General features: G+C 33.6%; 1 protein-coding gene across 4 annotated transcripts in view; it reads left to right on the top strand.

Moving 5' to 3' along the window:
- TRIM37 (tripartite motif containing 37) overlaps positions 1-18,015 on the top strand; it is a 126,104-nt gene that overhangs the window by 56,700 nt on the left and 51,389 nt on the right. For 3 of the 4 annotated variants that reach the window (XM_044676679.1, XM_044676680.1, XM_044676682.1), the window contains 4 exons: positions 5,287-5,411; positions 7,767-7,817; positions 9,034-9,115; positions 15,059-15,135. In XM_044676679.1, the coding sequence (XP_044532614.1) occupies positions 5,287-5,411; positions 7,767-7,817; positions 9,034-9,115; positions 15,059-15,135 (335 nt within the window). The remainder of the gene's footprint in view (positions 1-5,286; positions 5,412-7,766; positions 7,818-9,033; positions 9,116-15,058; positions 15,136-18,015) is intronic. The other variant, XM_044676681.1, reaches the window with a different exon arrangement.

The raw sequence follows: 18,015 nt of genomic DNA on the forward strand, positions 1-18,015 counted from the left end.
TTGAAAGCATAGATTAAAAATTAATTAGAAACAAAATATTCTAATCCTAAAGAATGAGTAGATTAAAGAACAAATCAAAGGAACAATTTTCATTAAAGATACTGACAACAATATGTGGGATGCTGCCAAAATAGCACTTGTGGGAAAATTTATATGCCTCGGTGCCAAAAAGAACAAACTAAAGATCTCCAGTAAAATACCAAAATAGAAATCCTGAAAATCAAAGAAGAGATTAATGAAATTGAAAGTTAAAAAAAAAAAAGAGTAAACTAAAACCAGGAGTTGATTTTTATAAAAACAAAACAATAGGGGGCAGCTGGGTAGCTCAGTGGAGTCAGAATCAGGCCTAGAGACAGGAGGTCCTAGGTTCAAACCCGGCCTCAGCCACTTCCCAGCTGTGTGACCCTGGGCAAATCACTTGACCCCCATTGCCCACCCTTACCAATCTTCTACCTATGAGACAATACACAGAAGTACAAGGGTAAAAAAAAACAAAACAAAACAAAACAAAACAAAAAAAACAATATCCTGGGTTCAGATCTGGATTCAGATACTTCCTAGCTGTGGAGGTCCTAGGTTCAAACCCGGCCTCAGCCACTTCCCAGCTGTGTGACCCTGGGCAAATCACTTGACCCCCATTGCCCACTCTTACCAATCTTCTACCTATGAGACAATACACCGAAGTACAAGGGTAAAAAAAACAAAACAAAACAAAACAAAACAAAAAAAACAATATCCTGGGTTCAGATCTGGATTCAGATACTTCCTAGCTGTGTGACCCCAGGCAAGTCACTTAACCCTAAATGCTTGGCCCTTGCTCTTTTGCCTTGGAACTGATAGTATAGATTCTAAGGCAGAAGATAAGGGTTTAAATTACAGTGATTCCCAAAGTGGGCGCTACCGCCCCCTGGTGGGTGCTGCAGCGATCCAGTGGGATGGTGATGGCCACGGGTGCATTTATCTTTCCTATTAATTGCTATTAAAATTTTAAAAAGATTAATTTCCAGGGGGCTAAGTAATATTTTTTCTGGAAAGGGGGCAGTAGGCCAAAAAAGTTTGGAAACCACTGGTTTAAAAGAAAGGAAAAATAGGTAAAGAAGGAGTCCTACTAATTTCCTTTTATGACACAAGTATGGTTTTGATACCTAAACTAAGGAGGACAAAACTAGAAAGAAAACAGTAGACCAATTTCACTAATGAATAATTATGCCAAAAATTTGAATAAAATACCAGCAAGGAAACTAACAATATATCACAAAAATCATACATTTTGATGAAGTTGGATTTGTACCAGGAAAGCAAAAGCTGTTTTGATATTAGGAAAACCATAAGCACAACTGATTACATCAACAAAAAGTAACAATCATTTGATTATCTCAATAGTTTCAGAAAAAGCTTTTGACAAATACAATGTCCATTCCTATTAAAAACATTAGAAAGGATAGAAATAAGTTGTACCTTTCTCAAAACGATAAGTAGTATCTATCTAAAACGGAGAGCAAGCATTATCTGTAATGGGAATAAATTTGAAGTCTTCCTGATAAGATCAGGGATGAAGCAAAGCTGTCCATTATCACCATTATTGTTTAGTATTATACTAGAGATATCAGCAATTAGACCAAAAAACAAAAAAGGAATTGGAATAGGCTACAAAGAAACAATCACTCTTTGCTGATGATATGATGGTATACTGAGAGAACCACAGAGAAACACCTAAACAATTTTGAAACAATTAACTTCAGCAGAGTTGCAGGATAAAAAATAAATCCACATAAGTTATCAGCGTTTCTGTATTTTTCCAACAAAACTCAGAAGGAAGAGATTAGTAAATTTAGTAAAATTAGTAAATTTCATTTAAAATAACTGGATAGCATAAAATTCTTGGGAGTTTACCAGCCAAGACAAACCAGAGAACTATATAAACACAATTACTGAATACTTTTCACAAAAATCTGTGCAACTAGAGAAATGAGGCTCATAGGTAAGATGAGCTAATATAATAAAAATGACAATTTTACTTAATTTACCTGGTCAATCCTATGCCAACCAAGCTATCAATGAATTATATTTTAGAGTTAGAAAAATAACAAAATTCTTCTGGGAAGAATAAAAGATCAAAACTGTTAAGGGAATTTAAAAAAGTGAAGCAAGGCAGCCTAAACAGTAACAGATTTCAAACTATATTAACAAAGTAGTAATCATCAAAATAATCCATTACTGGCAAAGAAATAGTATGATTGATCAGTGGGATAGATTAGATACACAATATACAATGGTAATTTCCATAGTAACATAGTTTTTGTTAAATCTAAGGATTTACTCTCTTGGGATAAGAACTCACCATTTGACAAAAGTTGTTGTGAAAGTCGGATAGCAACAGAACAACATCTCAAATTGTATATGAGATACATACAGTCAAGATGGGTACATGTTTTACACATAAAGGGTGATCTCATAATCAAATTGGGGGAAGCCTGGGAAATTTTACCCATCAAATCAATGGTTAAGAGAAGAGTTTATGATGGAATAAGAGATAATGAGGATAATGGGAGGGAAAATGGATAATTCTGATGACATTAAATTAGAAACATTTTTGCAGAAACAGAACCAAGGCAGCCAAAATTAGAAAGAAAGTAGAAAACTGGAGAAGAATTGTTACAGGAAGTTTCTCTAAAGCCTTGTTTCTCAAATTTAGGGAATTTAGCCAAATTAATGAAAATGAGAGCCATTCTCTAATTGAGAAATGGTCAAAATATGTGAATAGGTAGTTTTCAGAAGAAAAAAAACCTATTTTATAGTCCTATGAAAAAGTTTCTCTAAATCATTATTGATTAGAAACATATAGCCAGGGGCACTGAGTGGCTCAGTGGATTAAGAGCCAGGCCTAAAGATGGGAATTCCTGTGTTCAAATCTGGCCTCAGACACTTCTTAACTGTCATTTGACTTAGCAAGTCACTTAACCCCCATTGCCTAGCCCTTACTGCTCTTCTGTCTTGGAACCAATACATAATATTGACTCTTAAGACAAAAGGTAAGAGTTTTAATTAAAAAAAAAAATAAATAACGTACCATCTCACATTATGCCCAAAGGGCTATAAAACTGCATATTACATTTGATCCACTTAGTCTGTATCCTAAAGATATCTAAGAAATAGGAAAAGGAGGTATATATACAATAACATATCTTTTTTTTTGTGATTTTGTGGTGGTGAGATTGTTGTACAAATTGTGTTGTATGATTGTGATATAATACTATTGTGCTGTAATAAATAATGAAGGGGGAATGGTTTCAGAAAACCTGGGAGGACTTATATGAACTGATGCAAAGTGAAGTGAGCAGAATCAGGAGAACATTGTAACAACATTACAACAACATTGTAAGAATGACTAGCTACTTGATCACTACAATGATCCAAGTCATTTCCAAAGGATTCATGATGGAACATGCCCTCTACTTCCAGAGAGAAAAGTGATGAGCTCTGAATGCAAATTGAAGCATACTTTTTTACTTTCTTTTTCTTGCCTTAATTTTTTTTTGCAATATGGCTAATATGGATTACCTTTTGTATGACTTCACATGTATAATGGGTATCATATTGCTTGTTTTCTCAGAGGGTGCGTGGGGCTGAAACTCAAAATTTTTAAAAATGAATGCTGAAAATAAATAAAAATCTAAAGTCACAAGAGAAGCCATTATTTGTATAAAGTAAAGAATTATGGTTTTGGAATCTGGGTTAGAGTCCTGATTCTATTCCTTACTACCTCTGTTATCTTCATCTCTTTAAGACCTTATTTTCTTCATTTGTAAATAATTAAGTTGGACCAGATCTTGAAGTTTCTTTCTAGCTCTAAATTCATTGGTCTTGTTATATTATATATTATATTTCATTGGCCTCTGATTTAGTTGCTCTGAATGCTCATTTTACTCACAGCAGATCATAGACCTTCTATGAGTATGTATGTAGAAGATAATCTTGGTATTTTCATGAAATGTGCTCCTAATTTTATTTGTTCAATAATATTTTTACTTTCAGTTTTATTAATTTGTCTTTTGATTTTCAAGATTTCTATTTGGATGTTTGACTGAGGATTATTATTATTATTTTAGTTGCATGCCCAATTTGTTAATCTGCTTTTTCTTTTTTTTGATGTAAGCATCGAGTTAGAAATAGTAGGTTTTTTTAGAGTTGCTGCGGCTTAAAAATTAAATCTCTTGTGGCCTACCTAGTGATATTTTATTGAAACAGTAAGATTAGACCCTGAAATTATGATGGGAGAAGGGGTTCAGTATTGAAGCTAGAACCAAAATGGCACATTTAAGAATTTTAAAAACAATTTTTTTTAATAGACAGCTTTTATTTTTCTGTCACTTACATTTTGCACTGTGGTTCTCTTCTCCCTTAATTTCACTCAGGGGAACTAATTTTCTTTTTTTCCAACAAAGAATAAATAGTAACCAGCTCAGCAAACAAACCAACACAGAGGGGAAAAAAATACAGTATTTCAAATTCCTAGCCCCCAAACTCTAAATAAGAAGTACATGCTTACCTTTTCTTTGAGGCAACACTTGGTCATTACAGTTTAGAGGAAATTAGTTTCAATTGTTTGTTGGATTTTTTTGTTGATATATATTTATAATTTGAAAGCAAATTATAAGAATATTTCCTTGAATATAATGTTATGACCTATTGTTATCAGCTGTTTTCATTTTAAATTTTATCTAATTGAATTCTTTGTGAGTCGGTTATCACAAAAAGAAATGTGAAATGCATAAAAAAAGCACTTGAACTGAATCCAAAACTTTTCATATTCTTTAGGGAACTCATTCGCAAATTTAGTTTGAGTGCTTTTTTTAGTGGTGTTTTGTTGCCTTAGAAAAACCCAACATTGTTTCTTTGCTTCTCCTTTCTATTTAGTGAAAGCTTATTATCCCTGACCAGCATAGTTCCAAACATTAAAAAATATTCACTTCTTAATAATTAGCTTCTAATTATTTTTATAAAAATCTATTTGGATATCTATTTTCAGTTAGTAGTTTTTGATTAATACTGTCTCAATCAACTTCATTTTGGAACTGATAATTTGCTTATAATTTAATGACTACTAAAAAGAATCACTTAAGTTGATTTTACTTTATTTTTTATTTTACAAAAGGGGGAAATTAGTTTTAATTGTTTATATTTTTTTAATGGTCGATAAAATTGCACTAAAATGATTTGGATACCTTTTTTGGGAAGTCCATGTTTAGTCTGATTATGATTTTTTACAAATCATCTTTTCTACAGCTGCGTTCGTGTAGTAAGAGTGAATTAATATCTAAAAGCTCGGAGATCCTCATGATGTTTCAACAGGTTCATAGAAAGCCTATGGCATCTTTTGTTACAACTCCAGTGCCACCAGATTTTACAAGGTATGGCATAGATTTCGAGTCTCATTGGCTTTATAAGTTACATTTCAAATGTTAAATCTTAATTTTAAGCTTCAAATTGATTTTCTTTATCAGTTCTAACTTGTTTAATATTTCATCATGATATGACCAATGTAATATGTGGTAAAGATACTTGGATTTTAATTCTAAAAAAAAAAACTTGGGAGACTTAATCAAGACAGCCTGGGGAAGTTGATACTGATTAAGGTAACATCCCTTTCTCCAGTGCTCTAATCTTCAGAAGTAGTAATTATTTGATCATTTTTCATTAGATTCCCTTCATCATCTTTTCTAGACTTGCTAAAACATTGTTACCCATTCTTTTTTTAGCAAATAGACTTATGTGAACCTGGGAAGAAAAACAGGGCTAGAAAGTACCACTATTAACAAACATTATCTCTCAAATGGAAGATTAAAAAAATGTAAGTTGCCATTCATGGTATCTGACAGAATCTTTACTAGCCTTCTACACAGGTCCCTGAATAACATTTGTATTTAGGCATTTCTGTTATTGAAGTCATAATACCTCAGATATAAATTTTCTTGCAGGTTAGATACAGAGATAATCAGGGGAATGTTATCAAGATTTCTCTAAGAAAGCCCTTGTTAATTATGGATGCATTTCTGAGAGCCATGACAAACATCAAGACTTTAGGGATAGTATGAGAATACTCAAGTAGTTCACCAAAGTGCATTTCTGTCTGAACTGTCAAGCAAGAAGTTGCTTTCAGTTTGTATATTCAGCTAGCAAAATAACCAGGATGCCTTAGCAGAGCTGGATACTGGCAGCAGTTAAACAAATTTGATTTCCTAAAGAATTTCACTAGCATTTAAAAACTATTCTACAATATAGCTTAGTCAGCCTGATATATTTGAGTTGGAACTTCAGCATTGTTATAATTTGCATTTCTAATGATAAGTGATTTAGGATATTTTTTATGTTGCTTTTTATAACTTGCATTTCCTCCTTTGAAAACTGCCTGCTCATATCCTTTAACCATTTATCATTCAGGGGTTGACTATAGTAATTGTTAAGCAGTAGTTTCCAGTTTTAAAAATACAGGCCCACTACATATATATTTGCATACATGTTCTGTTTACATTTTAGTCATTGTATATATTCTTTTCTTGGTCACTGCATTGATTCAGATAGTTCTTTACAATTTTCCCACATTAGCTTTGGAATTTTTTGGTAGTTTTTTCCATTTACATTGCTGTGGTTATATATATGTTGTGTATATCAGTCTTTGTATTTGTCACATATGCCTTGTTAACAATTTTTTGCTATCCCCAAAACTGCTGCTATAAATACTTGGTATAAATAGGGACTGTTCTAATGACTTTCTTGAGGTTTATGCCTAGAAAAGGAATCTAGGTGAGAGTATGAACATTTTAGTCACTTTATTGGCATAATTACAAATTGTTTTTCTAAATAGTTGTACTGTTTTATAACTCCACCAACAAATGTACCTATCTTCACACAACTCCAACATTGACTAGTCCTCTCTTTTGATGTCTTGGCTGATTTGTAGGGTGTGAAAAAACTATTTTAAATGCAGTAGAGTAACTTGCTACTTAAAGGAATCCTTTGGTGAAATCTGTAAAATTCATAATTAATTCTTCAATTATCTTATGCACATTGATTTTTATAGAACATGGATCACAACAATCTAATTCTCTGCTAGTGACTTTACTTCAGGACAAATTTTCCAATTTCAGAATTACTTGGCTATGCTAAATACTGTCCTGTGTCCTAAGGGTTCCTACTTTTGAATATTGTCACAGTTTCAGCATCTCTTAACATAGAAGTAGGGGAGGATGATTAGATCATTTTGAACCTGCAAAGGCATATTTTTATAGTCTTGAACATTCTAATATGTATCACAAGGGGACAATGCTCTTTTCTGTCTTAGACAAGTAATACATACATACAGTTTGACTTTTTAAAAAAAAGTATTCATGCGCTACAGAGAGGAGAATTTTCTGTCAATATGTATTCATTAAAATAAAACTAATATTTAGAAATATCCTTTGTTATGCCCCTGGGATCAGTGTTTCTGACTTCTTGCCTACAATTATTCTTGATTCTCATGATATGTAACATGAATCTTAACATTGTGAAATTGTACAAGCTTATTGCCAGTGAATAATAATGAACTATATATAATCTGTCCAGGTCCTAGGAGTTGTAACTCAATATTTGTTTAAGGGTATATCTGATGTTGGTCATTCATGCTTGTAGGTTTATGAATTTTATCCAAGAGCCTATTATCTTATTTTTTAAATTTGTTTTACAAAGTGAAATAATTTATTGTGTTAAATGTTTTGTCTTTCTAGTGAATTAGTGCCAGCTTATGATTCAACTACTTTTGTTTTAGAGAACTTCAGGTAAGACTGTTTGCCAACCTGATATTTTATAAAAATATGTACAAAATTAGCCATTATAAGTGATATTTGTTTATAAATAAGTTTCATTTATAAGGAGGAACTGTAAGAAGCTATATTTCCTTAATTTTGCTATTTTATTTATTTATATAAAAGTTTTATTTATTAAATTACTGATGATTTAGTGGGGAAAATCTAATGCCTTCACATACACTAATATTATTTCTCAAAAGATCTCTTAATGTTAGGCACATCTATTTTAGATTCTCTTTTCTAGTACTGAAAAAAAATTTAAGGGAGTGAGAGGTAGCTAATAAACTTGTTAATCTTGACACTGATTTCTATCTTTAAAAATTTTTTTTACCAGTTACATGTAATACATTTCCACATAAGATTTCAGAAGTTATATGATCCAAATTGTCTCTCTCCTTTTCCTCCCCCCTCTTGGGGCTAGTAAACAATTCATCTGGGGTTATACATGTATCATCACACAAAATATTTCCATATTGTTCATTTTTATAAATGACTAATCTTATAAAACCAAAACCCCACAACTTATACCCAAACAAGTGAAAAATTATATGCTTTCATCTGCATTCCTACTCCAATAATTCTTTTTCTGGAGGTAGATAGCATTCTTTTTCCATAAGTCCCTCAGAATTGTCCTGGATCATTGTATTGTTGATAGTAGCTAAATCTATCACATTTGAACATTTAAACAATATTTCTGTCAACTGTGTACAATGTTTTCCTGGTTCTGCTTATTTCACACTGCGTCAGTTCATGTAGATTTTTCTAGCTTTTTCTGTGACTCATTTTATTGAACATGCAGCTTATCTAGTTTAATTCCATTTCTTTACATTTTTGTTTCTTTTCATAATAACAAAAATTTATAGATCACAATATTAAATTCAGTGCTGGGTATTATTTTCTCAATTCTGCCATTTCGGAGTTGGTTTACTTAAATATTCTGAGTAATTAGTATGAATGTAAGTTGGTCATTATAAAAATGCTAAATAACTATTTGGAAATTTAAGTACAATTAAATAATTTTACTTTTATATTCTTTGTTCAGGAACATAAATTTATGAAACACAAAATTATATTTTCATAGTTGCTGCTTTTTTTATTAGCAATCATCCTAAGATTTCAGTTGCCACAAAGTTTGATTAATTTAGCTGTCATAAATTAACTCTACGATGTTTTCTTTCTCCTTTAGCACTTTGCGCCAGAGAGCAGATCCTGTTTATAGTCCACCTCTTCAAGTTTCGGGACTCTGTTGGAGGTTGAAGGTTTACCCAGTAAGATTTTGATTATCTTTTTTAAAAAATCTTTTTATTCTTATTGTTTCAGATCTATCTTGGAACTAACTATCTTATCTCTATCATTTTTCTAGCATTCTTAAGCATATCCACCAATCTTATTTTCTAGAAAATTACAATTTCCAGGCAATTAGAAAGAGCAGTATTTCCATATTTTTTAATGTGTTTTTGAACCTCACTCCAAGAAATTATATCTGAATAGAGTTAATTGTCACTTTTAATTGGGTTTTGTTTTGAGGATCTATTGATATTTATAAATGAAATATTAAATATTATTAATGATGACTTAGTATTAGGGATAAAATTAGGCCACTGCATCATTTAAAAACGTTAAAATTTTATTCAATCCTGTCAATTTATAGAATAAACCATCAGTCAAATACAAATATCCATTTATGAGAAAATTATAAAAATATAGGAGTGAAAAGATTTTTCTTTTAGTCTCAAGAGTTAGTATTCTGGTTCACATGAGCAACAAGATCCAGGACTAGATATTTTCTCTGATTCCCTATGACCTCTCAAACCTCTCCAAAACATAAATATAAACCCAAATATAAGGCAACTCTAGATGTCTCCTTGGACTAGGTACCAAGAGTCCAAAAGAAGATTAAAAAATTACAGCAACAATTTCCCTCCTCCCCAAAACTGAGAACTGATGCTTATTGACCCTGAGCTCACTCAGCACTCCTCCCCAGATTGCTCCTATACTATGAGGTTGTACTGTCAGACCCAAGGACAAGACAACATGCTTACAACAAAATCTATTCTTACCACCCTGGCCGTGTTCCCTGCTTTCCAGGGGTTTGGTGATCCCAGTTCCAAGGTATGGAAGTTTGCTCAGGCGTCCACAGCCAACTTGACCATAGGTAGCCCTTAAGGAGCTGCAATCTGATAGCATCAGTGCTACAAATTTCTGATCTGCCAATGTAAGGGAAAACTGTTGCAGGACTCTAAATTACTAGTACTGGGACAAATAGTACTGCAAAGCTCTTAACTTCCAGTACCAGGGCAGAAAACTGAGGAATAGAAGGTAAGGGATACATCATCAGTATAGTACAGCACTTTGATGAGCTATAGAACCCTATGGAATAATTGGAGGAGACTATGGAAATATACATGCTGTTCCCAAGTGGTTTAAAAGAAAAATGAGAAATATAAGAGCAGAATTTATGTTCTTTGTGGTCAAAATAATGAACAGAATAGAAAAACTTAAATCTGTAATGGCAAGCTTCACCAAACAAACGAGAGAGACTAGATTGGGAATTCAGCAGTGATGGTCAGCTTTTGAGAAGAGAAGCACAAAAGAAATACCTTAAAAGAAAACAAATTCATATGTAAGCAAAATATAAGGATATTGAAGTCAGGATGCATAGAGACAGTTTAAGGCAGTGGTTTCCAAACTTTTTTGGCCTACTGCCCCCTTTCCAGAAAAAAATATTACTTAGCACCCCCTGTCACATACTATCACCATCCCCTTATAGTTATTTACTGCCCCCAAATACACCTGTCGCCATCACTGCCCCCCTGGATCGCTGCAGCACCCACCAGGGGGTGGTGGCACCCACTTTGGGAATCACTGGTTTAAGGTATCATAGGTCTCCAAGAAGAAAATAATAGGATTAAAAAAACCCACCATAACACTGTGATGAGGGAAATAATAGAAGAGAACTGCTTTGAACTACTGAACATAGAAAATGAAATTCTAATCAAAAGACATAGATTGCTTCAAGAAAAATGCCCAATTCTGCAAATTACATGACACATAGTCATTAAATTTAATAACTCAGTTCAGAAACAAGTTCTGTTAGCCATCAAGGGAAAGTTCTTCAGATACAGAGGAAAGAGAATTCAAAAAATGCAAGACAAATCTCACATCTACTAGAAAAAGGAGTGAGTAGAATGATGTGTCCTGAAGAGCAGTGGAGCTTAGGATGCATCCCAGGGTGCATCCTCCAAATCCTGTCCTGTAAATCTGAGTTTAACTTTACAGGAAAAAAAGATGGATTTTCAGCAGTAAAGAAGAGCTTGCAACTTTTCTCTAGAAAGAAAAGCAGAAGTGAAGAGATGATTTATTTCTCTGACTTTGTAAAAAATAAAAATGCAAAAAGAGTGAATAAATGCAGTAGGCAAGGACAGACTAACAATAGTGAGACCAATAAGAAACTTCTTTCTAAAGTTACAAAAGGAGATATAGGCAAATGTAGAAATCTGGTAGAGATAACAGTGAAGAGGGTGGATAAAGGGACATTATGTACAAAATCTGACAATATTTTGCCTATAGGAGGATCAGTGCTTTTTTGTGCAGCTACATTACATGTAAAGGTTTGTAGAAGAGAGGAGGAACAGAAGGAGAGAGGAATATGTGATGCATACGGGTCAAATCCAGGACTTAGAAATGAGTGGCTTGTGACCTCAGTGGCCTCAGAAAAAGAAGAGTGTTGTGGGAGTGGGTGAGTTGGATGGTGGAAATATAGGGAAAAGTAGAAAAAGGAAGGAGGCCTTACTTTGGAGATGGGCAGGGGGTCTGCTGATGAACGTACCTATGGGTAAAGAGAGATGATTAGTGAAAGGAAAGGAAGACCTTATAGTGGATGAGGCCTGGTGGGAACCTGGTACTTGAAGAATTTACTCTGTGTGTGTGTGTTCGGGCAGATAGAACCCTAGGGGATACTTGGTTTTTGAGGAGTTGGATAGCATGAACCCTGAGAGATTTCAGGGAGATATGGGGGTAAAAAGGTCAACAAAGGAGGATACAGATCAGTAGTGGATGGCATAATTAGGGACACGGTCAGGGAGGGGCTCAGTCATGGGGCTGTAGCCTTTAGAATACTCGAAATGATTGGCATTGTTCTGGGAGTGAGCCATACCCTTAGAAAAGGGGTATCTTTGACACAGGCCCTATATAAGCCAATGGCAGAAAGTACTTAGAAGGTAAAACCTAGAAGGATATCTTGGAAGCTTTGTTTGCATGAAGAATGCAGAGAAAAGAGGGAGCCCAGATGATTATAGAGACCATTAATCAGATAATGAAGGTCTAGAATAGTCAAAGATGGATAATGAAAGGAATGAGAAAAATCCTTTTTGGAAAGGGGAATAAAAAATGAAATTAAAAAAATTAATGAATAGAAGAAAAGCTGAAGGGGAGGATAGGACAGGGAAAATCTATTTGACTAAGATGAAAAAATAGGGAAGAAATATATTGCCAAATAGAAGGAGGAGAGAAAAAGGAACTGATAAAGAAAACCCTAAAGAAATAAAAGTGAAAAAAAGTAAGGTAACCTATGAGAAGAGGCATTGGGATGAGGAGACAAGAGCCTATAATCTGCATTACCCCAGATAGTGGGGGAAGGAATGCTTGCATTGGGCTGCTGAGTGGAGGGGCAATGTGAACACTGTCCCCTGACCCAGTGGAAAAGGGGAACAGAGCAGCCCCCTCTGACACACTGGAGAATGTGTGCCACAGCTTCGCCAACATCTACCTTTAGGGACAGAGACACCTTAAAAAAAAATTAAAGTAATTGAAAGACTATGTTTACAGCAGAAAAGGGGGAAAATTATAACTTGGAAAAATCCAGTTTTAGAGAACAGATGGAGGAAAATATATACCTTACTCTTAATACCTTTAAATGTGAATGGACTAAACAATAAAATGAAAAAGAGTTGACAGATTGGTCTTAACCAATTTGTCTTAACAACAATACCCTACAATCTATAAATCCTACAATGAACACATTTTTAAAAAGTCATACTGAAAATAAAACTAAAAGAAGGGGGTAAAATGTATGCTTTTAAGTAAATTAAAGCAGGAGTTGCCAATGGACTCTTAAAGTAAAAAAATTAAAAAGGATAGACAAGGAAACTGTTACGCTGAAAGGAACCATAGACAACAAACCAAAGTAGAAAACTTAATTGCTCCAAATTCCTTAACTTCAAAATTCATGAAGGAAATATATAGTAGCACAAAATGACAAGAGACTTTAGTAACTGCCAATTTTGAATAAGTTTAACAAGGATTAAAAGGAAAATGTGAAACTGAACAATTTTCTGAAGAAACTAAAATTAAAAGATATGATATAATCTAAATGAGATAATGAAGTAACATACACGTTTCTCATAGAGCTTTTACAAAAATTGATCATATACTAGGGCACAGAGATATTGCTTAAAAGGGCAGAAATAGCAAATATTCTGTACACCATAAAAAATAGAAATTGGTTCTAGGACTACAAAAAAAGGATGCAGTCTGGAATGGAAGCTTAATGCTGAAATCCTAAATACTGAGTTAGTCAAAGTACAAATCATAGAAGCAGTAAGTATGTAAAAGAAAATTATAATGATGAAACAACATATCCATGTTTTTGAAATGAATCTAAAGAAGTCCTCAAAATAGAAATGTTGTCCTTAACAACCATATGTGAACAAAATAAAAAGAGGATTAATAAATGAATATAGATTTTTTTATTTTTTACTTATTTTTAATAATTTTTATTTTTTAGAAAAGTTATCATGGTTACATGATTCATGTTCTTACTTTCCCTTTCACCCCCCGACCCTCCCCCTCAATCACTGACGCGCATTTCCCCTGGTTTTAACATGTCCTTGATCAAGACTTATTTCCAAATTGTTGATAGTTGCATTGGTGTGGTAGTTTCAGGTCCAAATCCCCAATCATGTCCGCCTCAACCCATGTGTTCAAGCAGTTGATTTTCTTCTGTGTTTCCTCTCCTATAGTTCTTCCTCTGAATGGGGTAGGGTTCTTTTCCATAAGTCCCTCAGAATTGTCCTGGGTCATTGTATTGCTGCTAGTACAGAAGTCCATTACATTCTATTTTACCACAGTGTATCTGTCTCTATGTACAATGTTCTTTTGGCTCTGCTCCTTTCACTCTACCTCAATTCCTAGAGGTCTTTCCAGTTCACATGGAATTCCTCCAGTTTATTATAGCGCAATAATATTCCATCACCAGCATATACCACAGTTTGTTCAGCCATTCCCCAATAGAAGCACATATCCTCGTTTTCCAGGTTTTTCCCACCACAAAAATCGCAGCTATAAATATTTTCAAACAAATCTGTTTATCTATGATCTCTTTGGGGTACAGACCCAACAATGGTATGGCTGGTTCAAAGGGCAGGCAATCTTTTATAGCCCTTTGAGCGTAGTTCCAAATTGCCATCCAGAATGGTTGGATCAGTTCACAATGCCACCAGCAATGCATTAATGTCCCAATTTGGCCACATCCCCTCCAACATTCATTACTCTCCCCTACACTCATTTTAGCCAATCTGCTAGGTGTGAGGTGATACCTCAGCGTTGTTTTGATTTGCATTTCTCTAATTATTAGAGATTTAGAGCACTTTCTCATGTGCTTATTGATAGTTTTGATTTCTTTATCTGAAAATTGTTTTTAAAAATTTCACTTTGTGACCTCTTTTTTATGCTGTCTAATATATTTAAATACCTACTCTTATTACAAGCAAATTGAAACAAGATGTAGAATTATTAAAAACCAAAAAAGATCCAGTTATATATCTCTTTAATGTTTTAAATATGTTAGTTGTATGTATCTTTTTTAACAGTGTTTTAGGAAATTTTGCTGCTTAATGTTTCAAATTAAGACAGTCTTAAAGTACTATTACTTTTTTTGCTTATGTCATAATAAATAAAATTTCATCTTTCCTTATTCCTCACAGTTTGACAAATGAAAGGAAACACCATAACCATTTCATTAGATTGTTAATAGCAATAGAGATGATTTAGCATTAATATTGTAGTTTTGGGCTCTGGATTGCCTCATGTGTTTATTATTTTATCTAGAGTGTAGGTATTTGCTAGATAAATTCACAGTTAAAAACAGTATATTTTGGTTTCCATCACATGGAAATTATAGACTAATCAGTAGACACTATATTCTTTTTAAGGATGGAAATGGAGTTGTGCGTGGTTATTACCTCTCTGTGTTCCTGGAACTCTCAGCTGGATTGCCAGAAACATCCAAGTAAGAAACACAATTAAATATTCCTCTGTGTTTGTGTGAGTGTATATATTTTAATTAATTAACTTTTAACATATTTTGCCTTTTTGCTATCATTATGAAATAGTTTTGCTGTGTCTTGGTGCATCTGTACATGAAATGTATGGTATAGACAGTAGTTCCCAAACTTTTTTGGTCTACCTCCCTCTTTCCAGAAAAAATATTACTAAGCCTCCTGGAAATTAATTTTTAAAAAAATTTTAATATCAATTAATAGGAAAGATAAATGCACCTGTGGCCATCCCCGCCTCTCTGGATTGCTGCACCGCCCACCAGGGTACAGTAGCACCCACTTTGGGAATCACTGGTATAGAGTGTCAGTATATTCTGTTTTAAACCTGAAGCTTCAACTGACCTAGCCACCAGTTATTAAGAAGGTAATGCATCAGGAATTAACCTGAACTTCTCTAGTCACTATGCCTCAATTGCCATCTATTTCAAAGTTGAACCTTTCTGAAAATATCCTTTACGTTATCTCTCAGTGGTTAGCTAGACTTTATTTGAAGACTTGTTGAACAGCAATATGCTATTGGCAAAAGCAGCCCATTTCACATTTTTTTGTAAAAGTCAGGTTTGGCAAAATATTCTGATTATAGCCTTGTGATTTGAATAATGCTGACTGCCAAATGATCTTTATCTTTTTTAAAAGCAGGTTTTTCTTGAGCTCTAAGTATCAAGCTGAAATTTTCTTAAAGGCCCACATTAATGAAAGTGATAGCACATTTACAGTTAATAGCTGAGTACTGTTTAGTAGTGGTAGAAGTTCTTAGGCAAAGAGGAATTTCAGAGTTAAAGTGTCTAAGACCAGAGTGAATTGCTTTAGATGACTTTTAGAGAGTATTTCCTTTGGATGTATTTTATTAGAAAAGTGGGTTTCTAATGGTGCCATCATAGTTCTACTGAAATGTTATTTCTAAATGAAGACTAAAGAATTATTTGCATGTATTTTAGTTAATTTGCAATCTCAGTGATTCAGGTATTCTTTAGCAACATGCTCCATGGCTTCTCTTTTTATGTAACTCTTGTCTATATCCTCCTTCAAATTCTTCATTTGGGACATTCCTTTATATGCCTTCACATATGTGGGTTCCAGTGGAAGATATAGGTCATCTATTGCTCTCAATATGTAACTGTTATAAGAGGAAAAATACTGGGAATGGTCTGAGGAAAACTGACTATTGTGTACATTCAAATCACAGAGTCACTGTCTGTGAACTCACTTAGCATGATCGGAGACGATAAGCTTTTCAGCTGACAGGTTTTTATATTTTATATAAAATAGCCAGATTACACAAGTTCCCCCCAAAAGAGTGTGTATGGCAGGGTAGGTCAGCTGCATCATTTTTTCCTCAAAAGCAGGGCAACCATAAACTTCTTTTCCCTGAGGTCAGACAGCTGTATTTCACTGTAAGACAGTGAAGAAGGCCTAGCAGTTGATCTTCTTCCTCAAGAAAGTCAGGTTTTTTTTTGTATCTTTCTGTAGGGCAGATTATGTAGCCACCTGTTCCATATATGGTGATAATAAAGATTTCCAAAATTATTCTGTAACTAAATGAGATATCATAAATTAGTGGCTTTAGAAACATTTGGATATAATCCAGGACACTAAGGCATGTGGATATTCCTTTGCAAAGATATTTTGCAAGGTACTACAAGAAACATTTTTAATTTTATCCACACTATGATTATTAATTTATAATGCTCATACACAGTTATTCATTCAATTAGTTCCTGGGATTGTTGCTTACTATTAAATCTATAGTTAGAACTTATCACTAAAATGTTGAATACCTAATGGAATTTAATGCTGGGAATAGAAAGCTGTAAAGATACATAAAACAGTGAATACAAAACCAGTTGCTTAAGTTGTCCTTTACGCTATCTTATCTTCATTTACATTCATATATATCCTTTATGCCTCTTTGCACAGACTTCCATTGGTAATATACTGCAATTTTCTCATGTCCATGATGTGTCTACAATTTTAATTCCTCAGAGACTAGTATTGCTTTGCCTCCATGTATCATCATCAGAAGAGTATTGGTGTTAAAAAATTGAGTCTGTTTTAGGAAGTGCCTTGGAGTAATCAAGAGTACTTGGCTGAAATGAAATCCAGTGTACCTTTGTCATTCTGATTAAATCTTGGAATCAAACTCTATAGTTCCTACATCTAACATAAATCATTTCTTAGACCATGGCTGTTCTTCCACTTGTTTTTCCCTGTTTGCATAATTAACTTGTATTTGTACTTTTTTGAGAGTGATTATAGGTCTAATTTACGAGGCTCTGGAGTGATTTAAGACTTGATGCAGTTAGTAAAATGTTATCTATAAACAGGAGCATCTGAAGAACCTTGGATGTCCTCCTTCCACTAGAGCCTCTGTGCTTAGTATCTACATGACGGCAAAAAACCTTTGAGCATACATTCTTTTGTTTTGTATCTTGCTTGATATTAAAAATTAGGTCATTGTACAAAGTTGCTTTTGTATCTTTTATGATTTTGACACAGGTATTGGGGACACTTTGTTGGAGGAAAAGCTTTTGAGATAATTTTTTATTCTTCCAAACCAAATGCTTTATTTTAGTAAATAAGGAAACACAATCAGATATCTTATAATCTTTCCCTTTTGCCAAGTTTGGTACTGGAAAGATGTGGTTGATTACTGAAGAACCAGAGGAGGGAGGGGTGTGTTTGATAATTCAGGGAGTTAAAAAATTATCTTATTGTCTCAAAATGATTCGTTTCATTTTAAATCTTATTTATTTTATTAATTTAATTTTTTAAAAATGTCCCCAAATTACATTTAAGAAGTTTCCAAAAATTTTTTAAATTTAGTTTTCAAC

The sequence above is a fragment of the Gracilinanus agilis genome, chromosome 4 (genome assembly GCF_016433145.1).
Source record: "Gracilinanus agilis isolate LMUSP501 chromosome 4, AgileGrace, whole genome shotgun sequence".
Classification (NCBI taxonomy): Eukaryota; Metazoa; Chordata; class Mammalia; order Didelphimorphia; family Didelphidae; genus Gracilinanus; species Gracilinanus agilis.